The sequence below is a fragment of the Mustela nivalis genome (genome assembly GCF_964662115.1).
Source record: "Mustela nivalis genome assembly, contig: HAP1_SCAFFOLD_692, whole genome shotgun sequence".
In the NCBI taxonomy this organism is placed as follows: Eukaryota; Metazoa; Chordata; class Mammalia; order Carnivora; family Mustelidae; genus Mustela; species Mustela nivalis.
Window position 1 is genome coordinate 80,656 of NW_028135971.1, and position 24,431 is coordinate 105,086.

Genomic DNA, 24,431 nt, shown 5'->3' on the forward strand with positions numbered 1-24,431 from the left:
TGATGACACCATCACCATGGCGACGAGAAATACACCTCTGCTGTCCTTTCCAACGGCCCCTCTTTGAGCTGAGTGAGTCATTGAGACACCTAGAGCTCTCTATATGGGGAACAAGATTGGATTGTGTGGCTGCTGTTGTGGTATGTTCTTACAGATCTCCTGACTGCTGTTTGCTGCTAATCAGATAGTTCACTCTTCCTCCAACTATTCTCTCATCTTTGAAAATTTTTTCTCTCTCCAACTTGTCATTCAGAGTTATACAAATGTTTTATAGTTTAGTTTTATCCCTTGATTTCTATTTTTGGTTATTCTACCAAGCTAGCTGCCTTGACTTTTGTCCTCCATTTTGAAAAATGTACTCCTTCCTTTGATATCCTGCACCTCACCCTTGACAAACTAGGTTTCCCTAGGGGAGAAAACATGGCAACATCTATTTTAATTTACGCCTTTTTAACGTCCAAAATTATACATTCCCATTCCTCCTTTCTGAAAGTGAGAGTGAACCCGGAAAGGTCGATATGGAGGATATTTATGATTGTTTTATCCATGTTTTACAATGTCTTCCTGTACCGTTTATCCCAAAATGGGTATTTCAGGATTTGGGGGACATGTTGGTTTGTTCCTAGAAACAGGCGCCCCAAAGAGATCCAAAGAAGAGAAGAGTCTACATTTCACTTATGACCCCCAAGCAGATGTTTCCCTTTCTTCTTTGGCTGTTATCCAAAATTACTTTTTCTAGGTGATATGCTGTCTAGGTCATATGCTATCCCCCATCCTTTTCAGTTCCCCAGAAGTAAGTATAGTGAAACTATAAGGACATTTTGTCCTCAGTTACACAATGAATAGCCAGTCTTTCAACATATGGTGAAAGATGGCTAATTAGTTAATGAATTGTGTTAATGAGTGATTGATACCCAAGCACATAGATTGTTAGGAATGCACAAAGAACGATGGGAGGTGGAGACCATGAGTAGAGACAAACTTTACGTGTAAGTGGATAAACATGTACACTTGCCCATAGGATGGTAGCTCGAAAGCAGAAAGAGTCTTCATTAGAGTGGTTTTGATGGGATGTGTTTGTTAGTTCTCTTGACCTTTCCTCCAGATCTCTTTCCAACAGCTAAGCTATGGTTTTCTTCTGTGACAAGGGCCTCAGGAACTCATATGTTGTTTGGAGGCACTTATGTTTGTGTGAGGAATACATAATGCAAGGTGGCATTGTTTCACATGCTTTAAAACACTAGACTTTGCAATAGTGACCCTGCCATCCTTTACCCTGGGATTCCTCTCATTTGGCCTGCTGACCATGAGTCAGGCAACTGGAACAATCTAGAGAATAATCATGACTATTTCTGACCAAGGGTCCCAGAGAGTGTATTCAGGGAATCAGCAATTGGTTGTTTTTTCCTTATTGACTTCTTGATACCTCTGATCCATCCAAACGAAATTGTGTTAGGGTCAAACACTTGTATTTAGGCAAAGCAGCTGTGCCACAAAGCAATGGTCTGGGAACTCAAATGCCCAGATGTGACCCAGCTCTGGAAGTTGTGAAATTGTGAGATCTCAGACAAGATCCATACCCTCCAATGAGCCTCCCAGACCATGTGACATGCATTAATTCAGTAATGCTCATCACACACATATTGGATGTTTTGTTTACTCTCCGTATTTCCCAGGTGGAGGAACGTAGGCATAGGGATGAATGTGACCAGGTTCATGGTCTCCTATGTAAAGGAGCCAGGAGGTGAACCTAGGCCTATGGTCCCAGGGTTCATGCTCTAACTACTGAACTGAACTGCACTGACTACTCAGACATGGATTCATTAGTGTCTGTGCATAGAGCTGTAGTCACAGTGTGTACGTCAGGAATTACCTGAGCCAAGGGAAATCCCAAGTGCTGTTTAGCATTATGAGGTCATCTCGGGGGTCACATAGGCCACAGAAGCTCCTGAGCCCCACAAGTACAGACCTTGCCATAGTCCTTACTAGGAAAGGGACATAGAAAGCCTGGTTAGTTCAAAGATATTGAGGGTTTGGAGGCACACTTGAGGACAACCCAGTCAAACTCTGTTTCATTGCTGGGCTACACCTCAGTCCAGTCAGAACTGAGGAGACCCTTTCATCGTATTTGATGGCATTTTCAGTATGAGTAAGACCTAGTAATGCAGAAATCCTGTGAGCCCAGGGACACTCCTGGGACAATAAAATGGACTCAGAGAACCGGTTCATGATTAGCCTTCTCTCCACTGCCCTCATTGCGATTGCCTTGTAGAGCTGAGATAGAGAGTGGTCAGTGTCATGGCATGGTCCCTTTTCAGGGCATGGTACAAATAGAATAAGAATAGGGATCATAATGGGTGGTTCCTGGCTGACTCAGTCAGGGGAGCATTTGACTCTTGATCTCAGGGTCATGAGTTCAGTCCCCATGTTGGGCGTGGAGCCTACTAAAAAAAAGAAAGAAGAATTGGGGACCTAGTGTAGCATATTGGATAACATTCTCCCCCATAAGCCCTAAAAACATGCTTGAATGCCGTGAATTACACACTTTAGGGACAGTGACCAATAAGAACTCAAATGCTCGTAACAGCCTGGTGTCCATCGTCTCTGTTTTGACAGGCTTATCCCTCAGGGTCAGGGAGTGTCCATGCTCCAGTGGGGACCTTGCCTTCTTAAAGAGCTCTCCCATTGTTGGCTAGTAAGTGCAAGCATGGAGAGAGTCCATGCTCAATGAATATATACACCTGGCATCACACAGCAAGACCAGAAGGAAATCAACATAGAACTAAGAGGGTGCTTGGTTTTCAATGATAGGACTTCATTATTTACATATTGTCAACAACTGATGAGATTCCTCACCAAGGACCAAGCAATTTGGTTGCTTCCTAACCAAGCAACAGAATGTCATGCCTAGATTTGAATCTAGTCTCAATGAAAGGTCACCGATTCTCAGGCTCCAATGAGTATAGAGCAGAGGAGAGATAAATGCAAACAGGTCTGGGTGATCCTCATGGAGTGTCATGAGAGGGGGAGCTTCGCGGGGCTCGGGTTTAGAAGGGTCCCTCCCTATGGGTCCTTTGTATATTCCCGGTTTTTGAAAGAAGATTTTATTTGAGGGGGAGAGAGAGAGAACGGTCATTGGTTATGAGGAAAGTGGGGAGGAGAAGAGGGACAAGTAGGCACCAAGCTGAGTGCAGAAGCAGGGGATGGGCTCGATCCCTGGACTCCAAGATCACGACATGACCCGACGTGAGACACTTAACCCACTGAGCCACACAGGTGCCCCAGAGGGTTCCCCTGAAAGGAGGTGGGACATGGTCCCCTGCCACTTCAGGGTGTAGAGAAGAATGAGGAGTCTATAGAGACTGGGCCTGGGGGAGGGAGGAAGGAACAGGGAAGGTGCCCACTGAGAGCCTGTGCAGCCCCTGTTCACTCTGTGCCAGCCAGCCCTTCGTCCAGGCTGTTTGGAGACTTACTCAAATCAATAACCAAGGAGACACTGAAGGTCTCTGTCTTGATTTATTCAACCACCAAAGCACTAAGCCAGGTTGCCATTTTACCAGTTAACTGGCAGGAATGGCTCAGGGATGCTGAGTCCTTAGAAGGGAAGCAGATTCTTAGTAGAGCCATCATGGGACAGTTGGTTTGGAATGTCCTGGCTTCTGCATGAGCTTGGGATCCCAGCAGACCACTGGTCCCTGAGGGTGGTCCACTGGTCCCAGGGAAGGCTCCACATGAGAGAGCTAGGAGTATGAATGCTGTGGGTGGATGGCCCTTGGATTCCACTGGCTCTTCAGAGGGGTTTCTCACGGGGCCATCTGCATTGTGTTCCAGGTTGGGGATTGAAACTCAGTGGTGGGGGGCTGAGTTAGGATTTGGACTGTTCTGTTGGCTCAGGCACCTCTTCCAGGGCATCAAGTGTCTCCCACACTCCCACTTGGGGCAGGAGGATTTGAGAATGGGACTAAACTGAGGAAGCCCTGGTTCAGGACTGCAGGGCATGATCTCAGGTGCCCTGGGCAGATCTCAAGTATTGAGGGATCTCTCTCCCCAAGGATTCGACTCCATTCCTGTCCCAGATTTCCCACTCCTCAGTATAGTCACTCTTGGCAAGTCACCAATCCCTCACTCTCAATGACAGTGTCCTTCTGTCTTTCTCTATAGTCTCATACAGTGTCTGCTAGAGCTTTCCCCCATCTTTTCCTGTGGTAGTAAAGGACACTTAAGCTACACTTAACCTACATTCCAACATTTTACTGATTTTCAAGCCTGGAATACAGGGTTCTTAATCCCAGGCCCCATGTTGCAAGGTCCATTTCCAGACTCATTTCTTCTGTACCTTTGAAACTTTGTTCTATCATCAATATCCCCCTATTTGCTGCTCCTCCAAGCCCCTATTCTATTCTCTGCTTCTACGTATTGGACTATTGGAGGTGCCCCATATAAGTGACATGATGCCATATTTGTCTAACTGGGTCTGGCTTATTTCACTTAAGATGATGTCCTCCAGGGCCATCCAGGTTGTCACAAATGTTGACATTTCCTTCCTTTGCAGGTGAGAAATTCACCCAGCTATGGGCCCGAAGATGGAAACATCATATAAAAATACAACCCACTGATGGATCCCATGAAGGTACCATGGGAATTTATTCATGAATCGGATTCAAGAATAATTACTGTAGGAGCACCTATGTGATGTCCAAATCTTGATTTTGGCTCAGGTTATGATGCCAGGGACCGGAGCTCGGCCCCATGTGTGACTCCGTGGTGGGTATGGAGCTGTTTAAGCTTCTCTCTCCAATTCCCATGCCCTTCCCCTGCTCACACTCTCTCTTTGTTGCTAGAAAAAAAAAAAAAAAGAAAGAAAGAAAAGAAAAAAAGAAGCTGTATCATTATACTAGCCTGTGAGTGTCCCATACTTCAGACAAAGATACCAAGCCATATTATTTTTGTGAACATTGAATTTCAGCTGGTCACTCATGAGTTTATAACCACAAGAATAAAGCTGCATTTGCACCTCGAGTTTGGTAACGTTAAATGGTAGGTATAGTGAAGCTAACATTTGGACATGAGTGTGTTGTTAAACACTAGCCAAAGAGATCTCTTCTTAATTTTTAATCAATAGACCTTAATACTTAGAGTAGGTTTAGAGTATCCTAACAAGTGAAGAGATAATCAAAAAAAGTTCCCTTATCCCCCTTATCCCATAGTGCACCTTTTCCACAAGTATCAAAACCTTCATCATTGTGGAACATTCGTCACAAATAACAAACCAGCCTAGAGATATTATTCACTGAATTCCACCATTGCTATTAAGGCCTGCTCTGTGTTGAGCAGTAGTATGGGTTTTGACAAATGGGCAAAGTCCTGTATCCACCATTTATAGGGTAGGTTCACTGCCATAAAAATCCTGTGTTTCACCTAGTAATACCTTTGCACTTTCTCTAGGAATCAGAGCAACCGCTGATGGTTTGTCATCGCTCTAGATTTCCTTTTTCCAGAATATGATAGAGTTGGAACTGTAAGCCATGTTGCTTTTCCACACTGACAGCTTTCTCCTCTATCTATACAGTTACCATTCATTGATATCTTTCTGTGACTTGACACCTGAATTATTTTTCTTTTCTTTTATTATTTTAGTTAGAGAAAGAGGGAAAGTGTGGGGGAGAGAAGGAGGAAGAAGGAGAGAGAAACTTCAGCAGGCTCCTCCTCAGCATGGAGCTTACCTGACACGGGGTTGAAATTCCTGACCCCGAGATTCTGACCTGAGCCAAAATCAAGTGTTGGGTGTTTAACTGAGAGAGCCGACTACATGCCCTGAAGTTCAGCTCTGTTTTTTACAGAATCCTATTTCATTGTATGGGGATATTGTTGGTTGTTTACCCATTCACCCTGTGAAGGACAACTTAGTTGCCTCGAGTTGTGGTGTTCCTAAAGAAAGCTGATAGAAGCACTCCTGGGCCGGTTTTCATAGGAACATAATTTTTCAGCTCAACTAGATAAATACCTAAGAGTGTGATGGCTGGATTAGACACAGCAAGGCTCTTATGCTTTGTTAGATTTGATAGAATTCACCAGTCCAGCCACCTGGGGCCGGCACCTCCTTTCTGGGAAACGTATGAACTGTGGATTCACTGTCTTTGATATATGCCAATTCAGACAATCTATTTCCTTTGCGTGGGTCTTGAGAGTTTCTGTTTTGGAAGGAATTGGCCTTTTTGCTTAAGCCATCCTAGGATTTTTCCATGTATTACTTTACTTTTTAAAATTTGATTTTATTTTTTTTTTCAGTGTTCCAAGTGTTCATTGTTTATGCACCATACCCAGTGGTCCAGGCAATACTGCCCTCTTTAATACCCACCACCAGGCTCACCCATCCCCCTCACTTCTAAAACCCTGTTTGTATCTCAGAGTGCACAGTGTCTCATGGTTCATCTACCCCTCTGATTTTCCCCAATTCACTTTTCCTTTCCTTTTCCTAATGTCCTCCAAGTTATTCCTTATGCTCCACAAGTAAGGGAAACCATATGATAATTCACACTGCTTGACTTATTTCTCTCAGCATAATCTCCTCCAGTCCTGTCCATGTTGATACAAAAGTTGGGTATTCATCCTATTTAAAACAATTTTTATTTATTTTTTTAAATTTCTTTTAACTGTTCCAGAATTCATTGTTTATGCACCACACAAGTGCTCCATGAAATACATGCCTTTCATAATACCTACTACCAGGCTCACCCAGCCTCCCAACACAGCCCCTCCAAAACCCTCAGATTGCTTTTCAGAGACCATAGTCTCTCATGGTTCATCTCGGCTTGACTTGTTTCTCTCAGCAAAATCTGCTCCAGTCCTGTCCATGTGGATACAAAAGTTGGGTATTCATCTTTTCTGATGGAGGCATAATATTCCATTGTATATATGGACCATATCTCCTTTATCCATTCGTCTGTTGAAGAATGTCTTGGCTATTTCCACAGTTGAGCAACTGTGGCCATTGCTGCTATGAACGTTGGGGTACAGATGGCCCTTCTCTTCCCTACATCTCTATCTTTGGGAGTAAATACCCAATATTACTTTTGAATCCTTTCAACCTCCATACGATCTGTAGTGACGATAACTCTTGTGTCCCATGTTAATGTACGTCCTCTCTTATTCTTTCATTTTTCATCTGGCTACAGCTTTATTCATTTCACTGATATTTACAAGGAATGAGCTTGTGTCTTAGTTTAATGGATTAGGTCTGAGAATTTCCCATGTTCCATTTCAATGGTATCTGCAATAATATTATTTTTTTCTCTTGCTCGCTTTCTATGATACTACACTCTTGCCTTGTTTTCTAAGCAAGCCTAGGCATGTTACATCTCTCTGATTTTCTGACACACGACTTTCAGTCCTATCAGTTCCCCCAAGCCCTGCCTTTCCATAAATGTTGGTCAAGGTACATTTGCATCTCATTTGGTGAAAAATATTTTAAAGGTTCTCTTGAAATTTCTTCATTGACCACTGTGTTATTCAGAAGTGTATTTTTAAATCACAGCTCCTTGGGGATTCTCCCAAGATTTCTTCCTGTTGTTGATCTCTAGTTGAATTTCATAGAGGTCTGAGAGCGGCTGTTGTATTGAGTCTACTCTTTGATTGTGTTGGGATGTGTTTTCCGGCTGAGAATGTGGTCTCCTGCTGAATGTTCCATGGGAGGTTGAGAAAATGGTGTGTTCTGCGAGAGAGTGTCTGCTCCAGGAAAGCTCAATCCCCTGTTTTCCCTTTTTTGTCTCCTGAGGGCCATAGTTTCCCTGTGTCCTCTGTTTTCCTATGGATCCCAGAAGAGCGTGCTGATTTTTCAGTGTCTTCAGGCTCTCTCCTGTCCTTAGGAAGAAGAGGTGATCTCCATGGTCTTTGCCCATGGAAGTGTCTCTTTTTGTCTTCATGTACCTTCAAACTCCCTTCTCGTGGCCCAAGTCTTGACTTCAATACAGCTGGGCACATGCTGTTTTTATTCATAGAACTAGTTTTCCAAAACAGCTGAGAAGAATGTGTCTAGATACAAGCTTTTGTACTAAAACACACATTTTCTTTTACATTACGTCTTTGATGACATCTGGCTAATTTAATTAATCTGCCTAAATTTAATCTGCCTAAATTATAGGTATAGAGAAATACCAGCAGCATGCCTTCACTCAGCATTTGCCCACCCAGAGGTATAGACTGGTGAAAATAGAAACAAGATATATTTCAATATATACCCATTGATTATCCAGCCTTACACACAATGGCAGGCAAAGAAATCTACTGATAGAGATTGATAGAAAAGCAATGACCTTACACATCTAACCCACATTCATATCAAGCAATACTCTCCGAGCTATTCATTTTTTTAAGATTTTATTTCTCAGAGTGAGAGAGAGAGAGAGAGAGAAAGCACAGTCAGGTGGGAAGGGCAGAGGGAGAGAGAAAGAGCAGGTCCTCCCTGAGGAGGGGCCCCCCACGTGGGACTGGATCATAGCATCCTGAGAGCATGACTTGACGGGAAGACCAGTGCTGAAAGAACTGAGTTTCCAGGCGCCCCTCCTCGAATTAATCTTGAACAGCACCACCAATGTGCTGATGGGTACATTCTTGATGTCCTTCCAGATGTGTCTGAGAAAATCTCAGTCTGTGAGACGCTTTGCCATAAGGCCAAAGAAGAAGAGGACCAGAGTGTTGCCAAGGTGAGGTTGCCTCTCTTTTTCCCCAAGGAGCAAGCATTGCTTTCTTAGTTTCTTTCATCAAATTCAGATGACAATCAAATTATACACTATATGTTGGTGAATTGGACATAATAAAAAAATTCATTTTCCTAATGTAAATTTTTTGTACATGGAAGTAAAATGGTTTTTTAAAGATTTTATAACTTTATTTGACAGACAGAGATCACAGTAGGCAGAGAGGCAGGCAGAGGGAGAGGTGGAAGCAGGCTCCCCGCTGAGCATAGAGCCCGATGCTGGGCTCAATCCCAGGACCCTGTAATCATGTCCAGAGCCAAGGCAGAGGCTTTAACCCACTGAGCCACACAGGCACCCCTAAAGTGAATTTCAAACTGTATGTGTGTGTGTATGTATGTGTATATATAATTTTATATACATATATATGTATAAACGTGTATATATATATGTATATGCTTATATATATATACATACATATAAATATATGTGTGATTATATAAGTATATATATCCATATATATGCACATACGTGTGTATACACACACATACACATTTGAGAGGACATATGTATAATTTCCCTTTTGTGGAGAGTCCTGAGTGGTTGTTTCCTGCCCACCATCGTCTGATTCAAGAGGATATTTACCACTGGCAACAGCAAATCTTGTTAGAATTGCTGTGGTATGATCCTTTCCATCCACAAGAGTTTCTCTTGCTTGGATGAAGAATTTTGTAGTTGCCATCCTGAGTGGACTGGGTAGACACATCTCCCAGGAAAAATAACTTCATACAGGCATCCAGGTCCCACTCTTGGGGCCTTGGATTCAATCACTGTGTTCCATCTGGTTTCCTAAAGTCATTCAGAGAACTAAAGATCAGTACAGGCAGACAAGTATACAGCACGGCCAGAGACTCATGGTGTCCTCTTTTCTGTGCCTGCAGCCTCAGGAAACATCAACAGAGGGAGGCGGTACGTATTCTGGACTCAGTCTCTTCCTGGGGAAAAACTCTAGCTGGTAAGGCAGGTGGGGCCCCCTTGCAATCTTCAGTCTGGAGAGCCTCCCTGATTGGGGGTTCTTGGTAGGACTCTTGGTGGTTTGGGGACAGGCATATTTCCCAGGTGACAAAGTATGCTCTTTTGTCTGCAAGACTAGGAAGCCAGTGGGTTCTGTGTGTGTGCTGTGAGTTTGTGTGCATGAGGTTTTTGGTTGAGGTGTCTTTTGTGGCTCTATGTAGTGTGATTGTGAGTGGGTGATTTTTTGTGGGAAACATGGAGAGACAGAGGCGGAAAGATACAGACAGAAAGACAGAGAGGGAGAGATGAATAGAGCAAGAGAGAGCGTGTATATTTCTGCAGGAGATAGATTCTACCACCACTGCCACTGGCCAAAGTCAACATTCTCAGAGAAAAGAATAAACCTCATCTAGGGCACACGTTCTAGCCATGGGAGACCCCAAAGGGGCAGTTCAGCCCCTGCCAGCCAACCACATGACCCCACATGATCTAACCCACATTCATATCAAGCAATACTCTCCGAGCTATTCATTTTTTTAAGATTTTATTTCTCAGAGAGAGAGAGTGAGAGAGAGAGAGAGAAAGCACAGTCAGGTGGGAAGGGCAGAGGGAGAGAGAAAGAGCAGGTCCTCCCTGAGGAGGGGCCCCCCACGTGGGACTGGATCATAGCATCCTGAGAGCATGACTTGACGGGAAGACCAGTGCTGAAAGAACTGAGTTTCCAGGCGCCCCTCCTCGAATTAATCTTGAACAGCACCACCAATGTGCTGATGGGTACATTCTTGATGTCCTTCCAGATGTGTCTGAGAAAATCTCAGTCTGTGAGACGCTTTGCCATAAGGCCAAAGAAGAAGAGGACCAGAGTGTTGCCAAGGTGAGGTTGCCTCTCTTTTTCCCCAAGGAGCAAGCATTGCTTTCTTAGTTTCTTTCATCAAATTCAGATGACAATCAAATTATACACTATATGTTGGTGAATTGGACATAATAAAAAAATTCATTTTCCTAATGTAAATTTTTTGTACATGGAAGTAAAATGGTTTTTTAAAGATTTTATAACTTTATTTGACAGACAGAGATCACAGTAGGCAGAGAGGCAGGCAGAGGGAGAGGTGGAAGCAGGCTCCCCGCTGAGCATAGAGCCCGATGCTGGGCTCAATCCCAGGACCCTGTAATCATGTCCAGAGCCAAGGCAGAGGCTTTAACCCACTGAGCCACACAGGCACCCCTAAAGTGAATTTCAAACTGTATGTGTGTGTGTATGTATGTGTATATATAATTTTATATACATATATATGTATAAACGTGTATATATATATGTATATGCTTATATATATATACATACATATAAATATATGTGTGATTATATAAGTATATATATCCATATATATGCACATACGTGTGTATACACACACATACACATTTGAGAGGACATATGTATAATTTCCCTTTTGTGGAGAGTCCTGAGTGGTTGTTTCCTGCCCACCATCGTCTGATTCAAGAGGATATTTACCACTGGCAACAGCAAATCTTGTTAGAATTGCTGTGGTATGATCCTTTCCATCCACAAGAGTTTCTCTTGCTTGGATGAAGAATTTTGTAGTTGCCATCCTGAGTGGACTGGGTAGACACATCTCCCAGGAAAAATAACTTCATACAGGCATCCAGGTCCCACTCTTGGGGCCTTGGATTCAATCACTGTGTTCCATCTGGTTTCCTAAAGTCATTCAGAGAACTAAAGATCAGTACAGGCAGACAAGTATACAGCACGGCCAGAGACTCATGGTGTCCTCTTTTCTGTGCCTGCAGCCTCAGGAAACATCAACAGAGGGAGGCGGTACGTATTCTGGACTCAGTCTCTTCCTGGGGAAAAACTCTAGCTGGTAAGGCAGGTGGGGCCCCCTTGCAATCTTCAGTCTGGAGAGCCTCCCTGATTGGGGGTTCTTGGTAGGACTCTTGGTGGTTTGGGGACAGGCATATTTCCCAGGTGACAAAGTATGCTCTTTTGTCTGCAAGACTAGGAAGCCAGTGGGTTCTGTGTGTGTGCTGTGAGTTTGTGTGCATGAGGTTTTTGGTTGAGGTGTCTTTTGTGGCTCTATGTAGTGTGATTGTGAGTGGGTGATTTTTTGTGGGAAACATGGAGAGACAGAGGCGGAAAGATACAGACAGAAAGACAGAGAGGGAGAGATGAATAGAGCAAGAGAGAGCGTGTATATTTCTGCAGGAGATAGATTCTACCACCACTGCCACTGGCCAAAGTCAACATTCTCAGAGAAAAGAATAAACCTCATCTAGGGCACATGTTCTAGCCGTGGGAGACCCCAAAGGGGCAGTTCAGCCCCTGCCAGCCAACCACATGACCCCACATGATCTAACCCCTGTTCATATCAAGCAATACTCTCTGAGCTATTCATTTTTCTTTTAAGATTTTATTTATCTGAGAGACAGAGAGAGAGAGAGAGAGAGAGAGAGCCCACAGTCAAGTGGGAGCAGCGGAAGGAGAGAGAGAAGATGACCCTCGCTGAGCAGGGTGGCCCCCATGTGGGACTAGATCTCACAACCCTAAGATCATAATTCAGATGAGCAAAAGGCTGATGCTGAAAGGATTGAGCCCTCCGGGTGCCCCTCCCCGAATTATACTTGAGCAGCACCACCAATGTGCTGACAGGTACATTCTTGATGTCCGTCTAGATGTGGACATCCGCTTGGTCTGGGCGTGGCCTCGCCAGAACATTGAAGTGCAGAAACACCAGCATATTGCCAAGGTGAGCATGCCTGTCTTTACCCAAGGAACAAGCATTGTTTTCTTGGTTTCTTTCAGCAAATTCAGGTGAAAATCAGATAATATATGTTGATGAATTGAACATAATAATAAAAAATTCATTTTCCTACTATAAATTGCTTGTATATGGAAATAAAGTGATTTTTCATATGTATATGTGTCTGAATGTGTGTGCATATGTAATTGCATAAATGTGTAATTACACATACACACACATTTGAGAAGACATATGTATAATTTCCCTTTTGGGGAGAGTGCTGAGTGGTTTTCTCTTGCCAACCATCATCTGATTCGAGAGGACATTCACCAATGGCAACAGCAAACCTGGTTAGAATTGCGCTGGTGTACAAAAGATAAAAGAAAGAAAAATGGTGTAACATTATCATTATTTAGAAAAGGTATTGATACTATTTGTTCCAAATTATAGAAATATTATAGTATAACCTCACTTTCTTTTTTTTTTAAGATTTTATTTATTTATTTGACAGAGAGAAATCACAAGTAGGCAGAGAGGCAGGCAGAGAGAGAGAGAGGCAGAAGCAGGCTCCCTGCTGAACAGAGAGCCCGATGGGGGACTCAATCCCAGGACCCTGAGATCATGACCTGAGCCGAAGGCAGTGGCTTAACCACTGAGCCACCCAGGTGCCCTCACTTTCTTAAAGCTAAAGAAAGTAATTTCTTATTTAGCTTTTAAATTTGGTCAACTTTTATGAGGTACCTATACAGGATACATAAAGCAGGGATCCCAAATGTCCTTGCTGAAAAGAACTTTCTATAGTTAGTAGATCATGCTTTCATTTTAGACCCACATTAGTCTACACTAGACTTTCCGAGCTTTAATATTACATTAGTTAAAATGATTTGGGGTTCTGTGAACAAACGCATTTGCTAAACACTAAGTATGTTCCTAATATGTATAGACAAATAAAGGTTGGTTGAACTTCACGAATGATACTTAAAAAAAAAAAAAAAAAAAAGAATTGTGGTGGTGGCATTCATTCCCTCAGCAACAGTTTCCCTTGCTTGGATGAAGAATTGGTAGGCACCATCCTGAGTGGACTGGGCACACACATCCCCTAGGACAAACAATTTCCTTCAAGTGTCCTGTTTGCTTTCCGTGGGGGCCAAACACTGGGTTCCCTCTGATTTCCTGATATCACTGAGAGAACTAAAGATCATGAAGTCAGACAGTATACAACATGACCTGAGCCTCATGGTGCTCTCTTTTCTATACCTGCAGGTGCCGCGCAGACTGAGCCAAAGAGGTGTGTATTCTGGAATCAGTCTCTTGCTGTCTGTAGTCAGTGGCACCATCAGATCCTGGGTTCCCACTGGAATGGGGATCAGAGGTGTGGTGAAACAATGGGTTTTCTATGTGCATACCCATGGTCATGTCTTTGTAATTCAGGTAGTGATTTTGTGTATGTGGAGGTGGGCTGTGTCTCAGTGTGAAATAATGAGGTGTGATTCTGAATGGGCATGTGGTTTTGTGTGTGTGTGTGTGTGTGTGTGTAACCAGGATTTATGTCTCCCTAAATAGCACAGTTGCTGGTGTGAACTTATCATTTAGGAAAAGACAAAGAAAATCCCACCCCTTGCCTCATGGGTGTGTTGTGTGTCAGAACTTACGGCATTGTATGACTTAAAAATGTGTGCAGTCTATCGTATGCCAAATACATCTGGTTTCATCTGACAAAATCCCAACACCATGGAGGAAAGTGTTCCCAGGGTCCTGAGAGGATAATAACATTTTCAGAATTCCCTTGAGTCTGTCAGGAATGACTTCAGTTCATGATGGGTCTCACCTCTGAGCAGACAGCGGGAGCGATCATGACTAAAGAAAAGGAGCCACAGCATATTCAGTTGGCGTCAGGGAAAAGGGAGGCTGGAGAGGGTGCTGAATGACAGCGAGGATGTAGTGCCTGTGTTTGGGGAGCCTAGCACCGAGATGAGGCCCTTCAACCTCAGATCTCATGATATTTTTCCCATCTCAATTTCTAGGGGAAGACCCTACATTTCTACACTGAGTGGCATTAGTAATAGCTATTTGCCTTGTTCTTGATCTTCCCTGAACGGGGCTCTCACCAAACCCAATCCCAGAGGCCATGTTCCATCAGACTCTTCAGATTAAAGGGATATTTCATCTACGACCCCTCCTCTGTTCCCACAACTTTTTGATGAAAGGAGTCTGAGAAAGAATCCTCTTCCTCGTAGGGGGAGAGCTGAGGCAGGTGGTCCCAAGGGCAGATGGTTGCCACACCCTGTTCTGAAGGGAATCTGAGAAGTGGGAGCCTGTAGGTTCTAGAAACCTTTGTCTCTAGACCATAGTCTCACGGTAGTGTTGAAGGGAATGCCTGCTGGGCACAACCCAATACAGAAGTGAGAGCAGCAGCTAGGCTCTAAGGAGTCCTGACTCCATCAGATCCTTCTGCTTTGACGGGTGAGGGCATGATCCAGGGGCTTGGACTAGATCTTCAGAGGGAAGATGTAGAGGGGATGGGGGGGCGGGCAGAGGGACAGCTCAAAGGACAGCCAGGCCATGTGAGAGAGGGAGGGCATGCCAAGATTGCAAGGATAGGTGAATCAGGTGAAGCCTGGGCCCAGCCTGGCCCATGCTGAGGACGCCATTCGGGCTCTTCCTGCACAGGGACGAGGCAGGTCACACTGTCACGGCTGGTGTGAGCACTGTATGGACGTCTTCCTAAATCCCCAGGGAAGGGGCTTGCTTCTCCTTCCATCCTCTTCTCCGGCCACCTGTGCGACAAACCAGGCTCTTTCCATCATGGAAATTAGGGAGAGTCAGAGAATGCCGTCAGGTCTTCTGTTCCCCCACCCGAGACACATCAGTGCGGATGGAACAGGACCAGGCCAGACACACGGAGGCTCCCAGCCTGAACCACCCAGGGCTAGGAGGGGCAAGTTTTTACTTTTCACCTGCTTCTGGAAGTCACTTGGTAACCAGTCCTTGTCTACACGCAGTTGGCCAAGGGTTATCTGGCCTGCAGACATATTTATGCTGAAGAGATCTCACACCATGTGGCTATGGCAGCTGTAGAACATTCTAGGTGTTCATGAGGTGAGAGGGGCACAGACTCCAGGCATGGTGAACTTAGCAAAGTCATGGGAGCTGATCCCACGATTGGGGTGCTTCTTGCTCCTCCCTTTTATGGCCCAGAGGACATCAGTTTGATGGTTTCTCTGAAATGATCTGAGAGTTCGCACACCCAAACTCTGTGTCCTTCTACTCAGGGGGACAGGAGACCTGCACCTGGTAGCCACTGCAAGGGCACCAATTGCATCTCTCTCATTCCTTCTCACCCAGATGGTTAGCTCTCAGCAGCCTCTCTTGATACAGCCTGGATTAGGGTCTACTTCAGGGGCAGAAACGTCCCTCTTCACCTTGTCTGGGCCTCTGTGGTCCCACAAAATGCTAAGTGCCTGCCGAGGCTCTTGTATGGACCAGGAAGAGAAGGATGGGCTCCTGAGGACAGTGAAGTGTCCCTGCCCCTAGCGAGACATGTCTGCTCATGTGTGAGTTAATTCAAGGAAACAAAGCTAAACAGTCCCATCCTTCATCACATCAGCTAAATTACAGGTGCCCCGTAATGCATGTTTACAACACAGAACATTTTCATTTTCACAGACAGCTCCCCTGGGCACCTGTTCTGAGCCTGGCAGAGGGGCTGCTCACGGACCCCATCTAACCCAGACTGTTTCCACCAAGTTGGGAACACAGGTTGATCCGTGCATGGGTGAGAGCTATCTTGATCCCATGGAGACAGGAAAGTGCCATGTGAAGTGGCATCCTTCCTTTTGCTGAGCGTTAGCAGCTGTGCTCAAGGTCTTGTTGAAGGGCTCTGACTCAGGGAGCCCAGGGCAGGTCTGAGGACCTGGTGGAAGAGTAGGTGTTGCCAGGCGAGCCAGCCTGGCCTCCACTGGAGCCTCAGGCGCAAGGGAGCCCCTCTCTCTAACAACCCGCTGCTCATGCTTTTGTCCCTATAGAATGGAGCCTGGATATAATATATGAGGTCAGCTCAGAGGAAGAAGACCCTCCAGGTAGGGAAGTACACTCAGGTAGGAACCAAGGGGAGAGTGTTCCTGGGAACAGGCAGATTACAGCAGCTACTTTGTAGATCGAGAGTGGGAGGTAGGAAATCAAAAATGTGAAGTATATGTATTAGAGGATTTCTTTCTGTTTTTCAGCCATGGAGAGATTTTATTTTTTAGAGAGAGTGAAGGATTGGCGGGGAGGGGCCATGGGAGAGGGAGATGGTGACTCCAGGCTGAGCCAGGAACCTAATGCAGGCCTGCTCCCAAGGATCAGAAACCCAGCTGAATGCAGACATTGAAATGACTGAGCCATCCAGATTCAGTCTCTGTTTTGTTCTTTTCCTGTAATGGTAGGGTTTTTTTTTTATTATTTATTTTCAGAAAAACAGTATTCATTATTTTTTCACCACACCCAGTGCTCCATGCAATCTGTGCCCTGTATAATACCAACCACCTGTTGCCCCAACCTCCCACCCCCCTGCCATTTCAAACCCCTCTGATTGTTTTTCAGAGTCCATACTCTCTCATGATTCACCTCCCCTTCCAATTTACCCCAAATCCCTTCTTTTGAAATAGAAGTAGTCTGCGTCTGGGCTTTGAAGGTGCTCTGTTTGTAATCCTCTTTTCTTATTTGATATTTATGATTCTCTCCAAAAGTGAAGTGAGGCTGCATTCCTCCCTGCCAAACATAAGAGCCTTTGGAGACCCTCCTAGGCTCGTTGGAATTCCAGACCTGTGTGAAGGCTGTTGAGCTGGTCGCACACCCTGGTGCTCGAGGGTCCCACTGAGCTGTTTTCTGGATGACCCGGCCCAGGACAGGGGCTCTAGAAGTGGGACCATTTTCTCTGCTCCTGTCTGATCCCGCTGCTCCAGCCACACGGTAATGGACCTGCTCCCCACATCATGGTCCCAGACCACCCTTGGACCTTCCCTCAACCGGCTTGGGGCCCCCCCAGTCTTGCCAGGGCTTGGGGGCTTGGAATGATTGCTGGCAAGTGCTGGGGTTTATATAGCCGTGCTCGCTGTGGAACCCTGTCTCCACACTGACAGCCTAGGTGAATTTGGATATGTCATTTTCCCTCTCCTGTCAAATTCACCTCTTCTCTGGGCTAGGACTCTTGTGGGCTGTAGTAACACTCAAGTATGATTCCAGTGTCTATGATCAGCCCAGGCATAGGGCAGTACCTTTATTGCCCAGGTCCCTGTCACACTCATGCCCAGCACAAGCCAGGCCCATGGAAATCACCTCCATGCTAGCTGGTTTGGCTCATGGGTCAACTGAGGTAGGACTAGGGAGGATGGCAGTAAACCCATCATCATTGCTCCACTGTTGCCATTTCACAGAGCAATCAGGTTGTCGGAGGTGAGAGGAGAAGGAAAAGAAGAAATTCATGATTCGGGGAAGGATGAGGGAGCATAGCAGGAGGGAGCCGAGGAAGGCAGGAAATCATGGGGACAGAAAGTCATGGGCAGCACCTTGGATGCCTCTTGAAAGAATGGGATGACAGGCTTTGGTTGCAGGTGCCAGTTCTGAAATGTAAGGGCCAGAAAGGGCCCAGAGACCCTGGAGGACTTCATATCAGTGGGCTAAGGGGATCATGGCTCTGGGGCTGGTGAGATGGGGGGACTGCAGAGCTGAGGACAGAAATTGAGTATTTGGGTCAGGGACATGATCCTGGGAGAAGTGGCCTGAGTCCTCACCTCAGCCTGACTGTCCCCTTTCCCTTCGCAAGGCATGGCCATGTCTGTTACCATCGCTCTGCCCAGAGAAGACTATTTCGCAGACTTAGAAGATTCAGAACAAGAGATCCATAATCCGTGTGCCATCATTTCCTCTTTCATTCCGTTATACTCTTTCTTTTCTTTCTTTTTAGTTTCTTTAGGTAATGAATTATTTTATTTTGAGAGGGAGTGAGATCATGGGAGGGGGTGAGGTGTAGAAGGAGAAAGAGAGAATCCCAGGCAGATTACCCACTGAGTGCAGAGCCTGACAGGGGACTCGACTCCACGACCCTGAGACCATGGCCTCAGGACTCACACACTTCACCAGCTGAAGAAACCAGGCACCCCTTCTCCTCTCTCTTACTGATAACCTCCTTTTGGTAGCTTCAGCTACTTTCCTCTTTCCTGCTTTTTTTGATTCTCCTCCTGTAGGACCTGGGCTTATGCAGGCACTTGCTGTTCTCAGATCTTCAAATCTATAGTCTCTGTCCTCAGCCCTGCTCAGCAACTTCCTCAGCATTTTCCTGGTTTCTGGTCCCCAGTCTGCATGAAAAAGCGAGTGCACAAATGGGCCATAGGCAGACCGAACATGAAGATGGGTTTCTGACCACAACCAATCCAGGACCCAATCCTTGTTGTCAGCCGAGCAAGCAGGCTTACTATGTATGTCAGACTTGGAAGGAGGTTGGCTGCTGTATCTAGCAAAAGGCCAGGAATCTGCACCAGATCCCACAGAACAATAGGCCCAAATGGCCGTAGTTCTATCTGAGCGCTTCCCTAACTCTTGTCCCCACTCCCCACCTAGGTCTGACGGACCAGAAAACATCAAGCTGGGACCCCGAACAGGCACATAGGATGCCTCACTTCTAGACAGCTCACTGAGGCTCTCTGGGCCAATAGGCTCCCATCGGGCATAGCTGAGGCCTTCCCTTTTCCCCACTAGCGAGAGTTCTCACTCTTCTGCTTGATGTGGAGTCTCTGCCAAATGCACATAATGGTGGCTTGACTCCCTTGCTCTAGCTAGCTCTGATATTCTTTGCCTGTTGTCATTTGCTTGGCCTTCCTTTACAGGACAGGTCATACCAGAGGTCCCGCCAAGACCCCGTCTGAGCTGCCGTTGCTTCAAAACCACAGCTTTCCAGCCTGGCACCTGGGCCTTCTTCTGGGGTCCCCTTTTTTTTTTTGGCCTCCTTGGTGGAACCAGACCATTCCTTTTTGTCCGCTTATGCTGTCCTTTTGGTTACAATGTTGTACTGTTCTGTGCAAACCTGTTGTGAGTCATAAGAAGAAGAATCAGAGCTTGGAACCATGTATAGGCTCTTCTGAATCTTGTCTGAGCCTGCCTCAGAGACCAGGGAGATTGATGATCTCAGCAGATTGTCATCCACCGCGATGAACTGAGCTGAAGGTCCCCAATCACAAAAGCTGAAGTTCTCCCACTAAGTCAATGTTGGGTCCTGGCAGTATCCTCTCTGGGTTTTCACTGGGTGGGGAGTCCAGACTGATGGGTCTGTGTTCAGAGGTGGCCAACTGTCATTTTGGGGGGCTCAAGACATGAGATATACTAATGTTCTATTTTGACCAACCATCACCACTTCTCTTCGGAATCCTCTAAACGTAAACTCTCTCTTCTCCCAGAAAACAAAAATGTCTGCTTCCTGTATGTACTGTCCTCACAATCTCAAGTCTTATTCCCCGCAACTTTTCCAATGATGATTTGGGTCTTCAGGGCCCACTCTGGACAACCTGATTTGAGAAAATCGTTCATTTGAGAAGCAGGCATGTAACACACAAGATATTGGGTCAAGGCTCCCATCTAGTTCTTTGTTCATTTTGTATACGCTTAGTTAAAATACTACTTCTCATTTCCCATAAACGGCTTGCTGCCATTCACCCAGAATGACCCCTTTACTCCTTTTTTTCTTATTATAATCACTATACTAATTATTATCCTTGTTAAGTGAGAACATAGCCTATGCCACTCCTCTCTGTGCTTCTGACCGCAGGATGTGCCATCCATCCCTGGACCCCATGGCAAATCCTTCTGGGAAATTCAGATTTCAACAAATGAAAGGAATCACCAAGACTGGAAATTCCAACTCCTGGGTGAGCTCCAAAAGGCGGCGACTTTTGATTGTTCGGGCACAGGACTTGGAGGATTTACTATTTATGCCACAAATTAGAACAATGTTCCCTTTATTGGAAACTGCATAAATAAGAAAGCCTGTAAGAAACCTATCTCTAATTTTGGGGAAGTTGACTCATAATACAATTTATGTGGAAGATGGAATATGGAGCCGTCTGAGCCTATTGTTGGCATAGTGATTTTCGTGCCATTGCCGTAGATTTTTAGTTGGCAGGAGGTAGTGGTATTTGTGTTACTGTTTACACCTTTTGGTCCATAAAGTAAGACAGAACAGTCTCTGAAAGGCCTTAAGGAAGAAGCTGTTTGGCATTAAGGCTGATCCTCATGGCTAAGGGGATTAGTTCTCTTGGACTCAGTTGGGCAATAGGGGTTCCTGTTTGGAAGCACCCTATAGTGACCCTTAACATGTTCTTGTTTGTTGTGTTTATCTTCATAGTGGTCATAGTGCTGGTCCACTGCGTTCTTGCCAGAGTCTTACAAGCATCTATACAGATGTTCTGTCATCACATGCATGGTCAAGATCTTCTAATACAGTTGCCTGTGAAGATGACTAGACCATGTTCAGCAGTGAAGTGTGGGATCTCTGGTCTTCTCTGACTGGGCCAACCTCTCCCAAGGCTCAAAATGGGGACAGACACGTGGAAGATATGAACGGGCAGTGCCATGACCATACATAACAATAGATCTCTGGGGGCGCCTTGGTGGCTCAGTGGGTTATGCCTCTGCCTTTGGCTCAGGTTATGATCTCATTGTGCTTGGATTGAGCCCCACATCAGGCTCTCTGCTCAGTGGGGAGCCTGCTTCCCTATCTCTCTGCCTGCCTCTCTGCCTACTTGTGATCTCTCTGTCAGATAAATTAATAAAATTTAAAAAAAAAATAGGTCTCTGGCCTGTAGTGTGTAGCCCAGGAAATCAACCCATTATCTACAGTTTTCTCCTTGGAAGGCATCAGAGCGCAATCTGGTCCATCCGGCCTAGAAAGCGAACCAATAACCTCTGTAGAAATTGTCCTCAAATGACCCGGACATGGATTGTAACTGAGTCTGTGCCTGATTTCTTTCCCTATACACACCTGAGGCCCAGCAGATACAATAGCCCTGAAAAAGACATGGGATGTCATACTTCTAGACCACCGGCTACAGCTTCCTTATGCCCAGAGGCTCTAATGGGGGCATCCCTGAAGCCTTTCCTTCTGGCTGTACAATGTTTCCCTACTCCTATGCTACCCTTGAATCTCTGCCCAAATGCAAGTGATAGTGGCTGACTCCCCAGGCATGGAGCTGGGCTAAGTCAGGGGTACTAGGCCCACCCTGCTCTAAAGGAACCCTGCAAAATCTGGCTCTGACCCAGGTACTACCCACACTGGTGTTTTCCTGACTTGGGTGGCTCTGGACATGTACTATTCCCCCTCCATTTCAACTTCCAAGATTGCTCCAGCAAGGGTCTGCTTCCCGAAGTTCCCTTCCCTTTTTCTTCAGCTTTAGAAATATGAAGACTGAGGCGTGACACAACCATGTGTAGTTGCTGAATAGGATTCTGGATGTCTGGGACATAGTGCCGGGAAAATTTTAGATTTGAAGTGGGGCCATGAATTCCGAAAGTTTGGAACTGATGAGCATAGAGTTTCCCTGAATGCAAGAGAAAATAGGAAAATAATTCTGGAGACCCTTGGTGAGTATCCTGGGGAGGAAGTTGGCAGGTTGTAGGTATGGAAGGGCCCCTCTAAGAGGAGATGGAACAAGTCCCCTGCCCTGTAAGGAAATAATGGAGAAAGTCTGTAGAGACATGATCTGGGGAGACGCTTTGCAAAGGAGTGGGAAATTTGCCCACTCAGAGCCAGTGCAGGCCCTGTTCACTCTCGGCCAGGCCTTAGGCCAAGCTGTTTGTACACTTGCTCAGATCAACAAGCGGTAAGACACTGAAGGTCACAGGTTTAATTTATTAAGCCACCAAAGCACCAATGCAGGTGGCCATTTTCCCAGTGTGTGCACAGTAACTGGTCAGCCAGTGTTGGTCAGTAAAAGGAATCTAATTCTTGGTGAGCCATCCTATGACAGTTGGTTTGGAATGTCCCATGTTCTCAGCAGTTGAGCAGTTGAGCAGACCACTCACTGGCCACTAAGTGTGGTCAGCTGGTCCCTAGGAAGGCTTCATTTGAGACAGCTGGTCATGTGAACACTGAGGGAGGATGGCCACAGTGGTTTTTCCACTGGCACTTCAGAGAGGCTTCCCTTGGAGGTAACTGTTTTGTGTTTTGGGTCAGGAGGTGAAACCTAGAGATGGGAGGCTGAGTGAGCATGTGGACTTTATTGTTGGCTCAGGCACCTCCTCCAGCAGGAGTGTCCAAGAAAGAGACTTGGTTGTGGGCGACAGGGCATGATCTCAGGTGCCCCAGGAAGGTGACTCGTGTTCAGGGATCTCTCCCCCCAGAGAACCAACTCTATTCCTGTCCTGGACCCATCCTCATCTGTATGGTAACTCCTGGCATGTCAATTTATCTCTGTACATTTCAGGGCCCTCACTCTAGGATATGGCTTACAACCCCTTTCTGTCCCCCCAAACCTCAAAAGGGCCTACCTAGGAATTACAGGAGATGGTCAAAGGTGTCCTCCACGAGCTGTGAAACACCATTCCCATGTGAAAGCTAAGAGGGAGCTTCCTTCCTCCCTGCTGTGGAGCCGTCCAAATCCCCTCTCTGGATTCAACCACTATCAAGTGTCTACTTCTTGCAGTCACTCAAGGATTGAACATTAGGGCAATTAGGAAACACCTGTCATCTATTTTTTCTTAAGGCTTTCTTTGTGTTTAATTATGTTTAGCCTCATAATATCATACTGATAAGTAGGCCATATTCACATTTCAACATCTCAGGGAAATGAGACCCAGAGGGGTCTACGTAACATTCTGCATACTGATGGCTCCTAAATGGAGTTGGACCCCAGGCCATCAGTCATGCATACTGTCCGTTGCTGAATTTCTCCAATGTCTCCATCAAATGAAGGTATGTGCCCACAGGACCTATCTGTCCGGTGTTCTTAGTGCACCCCCAACTGCAAAGGCTCCACAAGCCCAACTTGGATTCAGGAGGCTCTACTGAGCAGGCAGCAGATGAATAATGAGATGAAAGGTTTGAACTAGGAATAGGTTATCACCCATTTCCCTGGGTTCTTCTGCCAGCAGGATGTCCACAGTTCTCTCTACTATGATGCATTTCCCAGGATCTTGCCTCAAGGATTAAGAAGAAATGTTCACCCGAGGTGAAGAATATCAACGGGCCTGAAGCAGTGATTCGGGAAACATCACATCTGGCCAAACAACGGGCCCCCTATGGTTGGCCCACTTGAAGGTACTGTGGAAACACACTCTTTAGGTTCATTTCAGAATAATGAGTCTATTTTAATCAGTGACCCGTATTTAAGACAAAACTATGAGATGTTCAGCCACATTCCTCTCTCCTGTATGCAAGGGTGGATGATCAAGTCAATCGGTAGTGCCTCTAACTCTAGACATCAAGATACACCAACTCCAGAATGGGCTCCTGTTGAACAGTAAACAACATCTCTAGCCAACGTGTGGACCATTAGTTGTTTTTTTTTCCTCTTTTGTCTACATTCTTTGTTTTTCTTATGTTCAATTAGCCACCATAGAGTACATGTTTAGTTTTTGAGGCAGTGTTCAATGACTCATTGTTTGCATAGAACACCCAGTGCTCCTCACCACATGTGTCCCCCTTAATACCCATCGCCCGATACCCCCTCTGCTCCCCTCCCCTCACCCTTCTGTAACCTTCAGTTTTTTGCAGGAATCCAGAGTCTCTCATGAGTTGTCTTTCTGATTTTTTCCCATTCAGTTTTCCCTCCCTCCCCCTATGGTCCTCTGCACTATTCCTTGTTTTTTTTCCCCCTTTTTTAAAGTTTTACTGTGTTGTTAGTCATCATACAATATGTCATTAATTTTTGATGCAGCATTCCAAGATTTATTGCTTATGTATAACACCCAGTGCTCCATACAATACGTGCCCTCCTTA

At 45.6% G+C, this 24,431-nt stretch overlaps 1 protein-coding gene and 2 long non-coding RNA genes across 7 annotated transcripts in view; 2 read left to right on the top strand and 1 right to left on the bottom strand.

The window, feature by feature from the left end:
- LOC309857420 overlaps window positions 1–24,431 on the bottom strand; it is a 75,417-nt gene that overhangs the window by 17,707 nt on the left and 33,279 nt on the right. The window contains exon 3 of one of the 2 annotated variants that reach the window (XR_014307704.1): window positions 13,139–13,636. The exons of the other annotated variant lie outside the window; for it this stretch is intronic. This is a non-coding gene — a long non-coding RNA (uncharacterized lncRNA). Of the gene's footprint in view, window positions 1–13,138; window positions 13,637–24,431 lie in introns of those variants that run through there. 2 annotated transcript variants of the gene reach the window in all.
- On the top strand, window positions 100–10,193 carry LOC309857416. The gene is made up of 4 exons (XR_014307701.1): window positions 100–140; window positions 4,553–4,630; window positions 8,626–8,702; window positions 9,635–10,193. It is a non-coding gene; the product is annotated as an uncharacterized lncRNA (long non-coding RNA).
- Window positions 12,235–22,971, top strand: LOC309857419 (uncharacterized protein). Of its 4 annotated transcripts, XM_082750133.1 has the most exons (6): window positions 12,235–12,469; window positions 13,727–13,751; window positions 16,489–16,542; window positions 17,199–17,416; window positions 20,265–20,364; window positions 20,841–21,236. In XM_082750133.1, the coding sequence occupies exons 1-4, from the start codon at window positions 12,284–12,286 to the stop codon at window positions 17,285–17,287; spliced, it is 354 nt and encodes a 117-aa protein (XP_082606259.1). In that variant the 5' UTR covers window positions 12,235–12,283; the 3' UTR covers window positions 17,288–17,416; window positions 20,265–20,364; window positions 20,841–21,236. The 4 variants fall into 4 exon arrangements, with proteins under 4 accessions (XP_082606259.1, XP_082606260.1, XP_082606261.1 ...); XM_082750134.1 differs by lacking the exons at window positions 20,265–20,364; window positions 20,841–21,236 and adding an exon at window positions 22,726–22,971; XM_082750135.1 differs by having other exon boundaries at window positions 17,194–20,364.

What these genes read in the sequence shown, in the direction of transcription:
- LOC309857419 (XM_082750134.1), top strand. Translation starts at nt 12,284, where the DNA reads ATGAGCAAAAGGCTGATGCTGAAAGGATTGAGCCCTCCGGGTGCCCCT. An exon ending in AACACCAGCATATTGCCAAG is followed by an intron (nt 12,470 to 13,726) that starts GTGAGCATGCCT and finishes CTATACCTGCAG; the next exon opens with GTGCCGCGCAGACTGAGCCA. An exon ending in AGAGGAAGAAGACCCTCCAG is followed by an intron (nt 16,543 to 17,198) that starts GTAGGGAAGTAC and finishes CCAAAAGTGAAG; the next exon opens with TGAGGCTGCATTCCTCCCTG.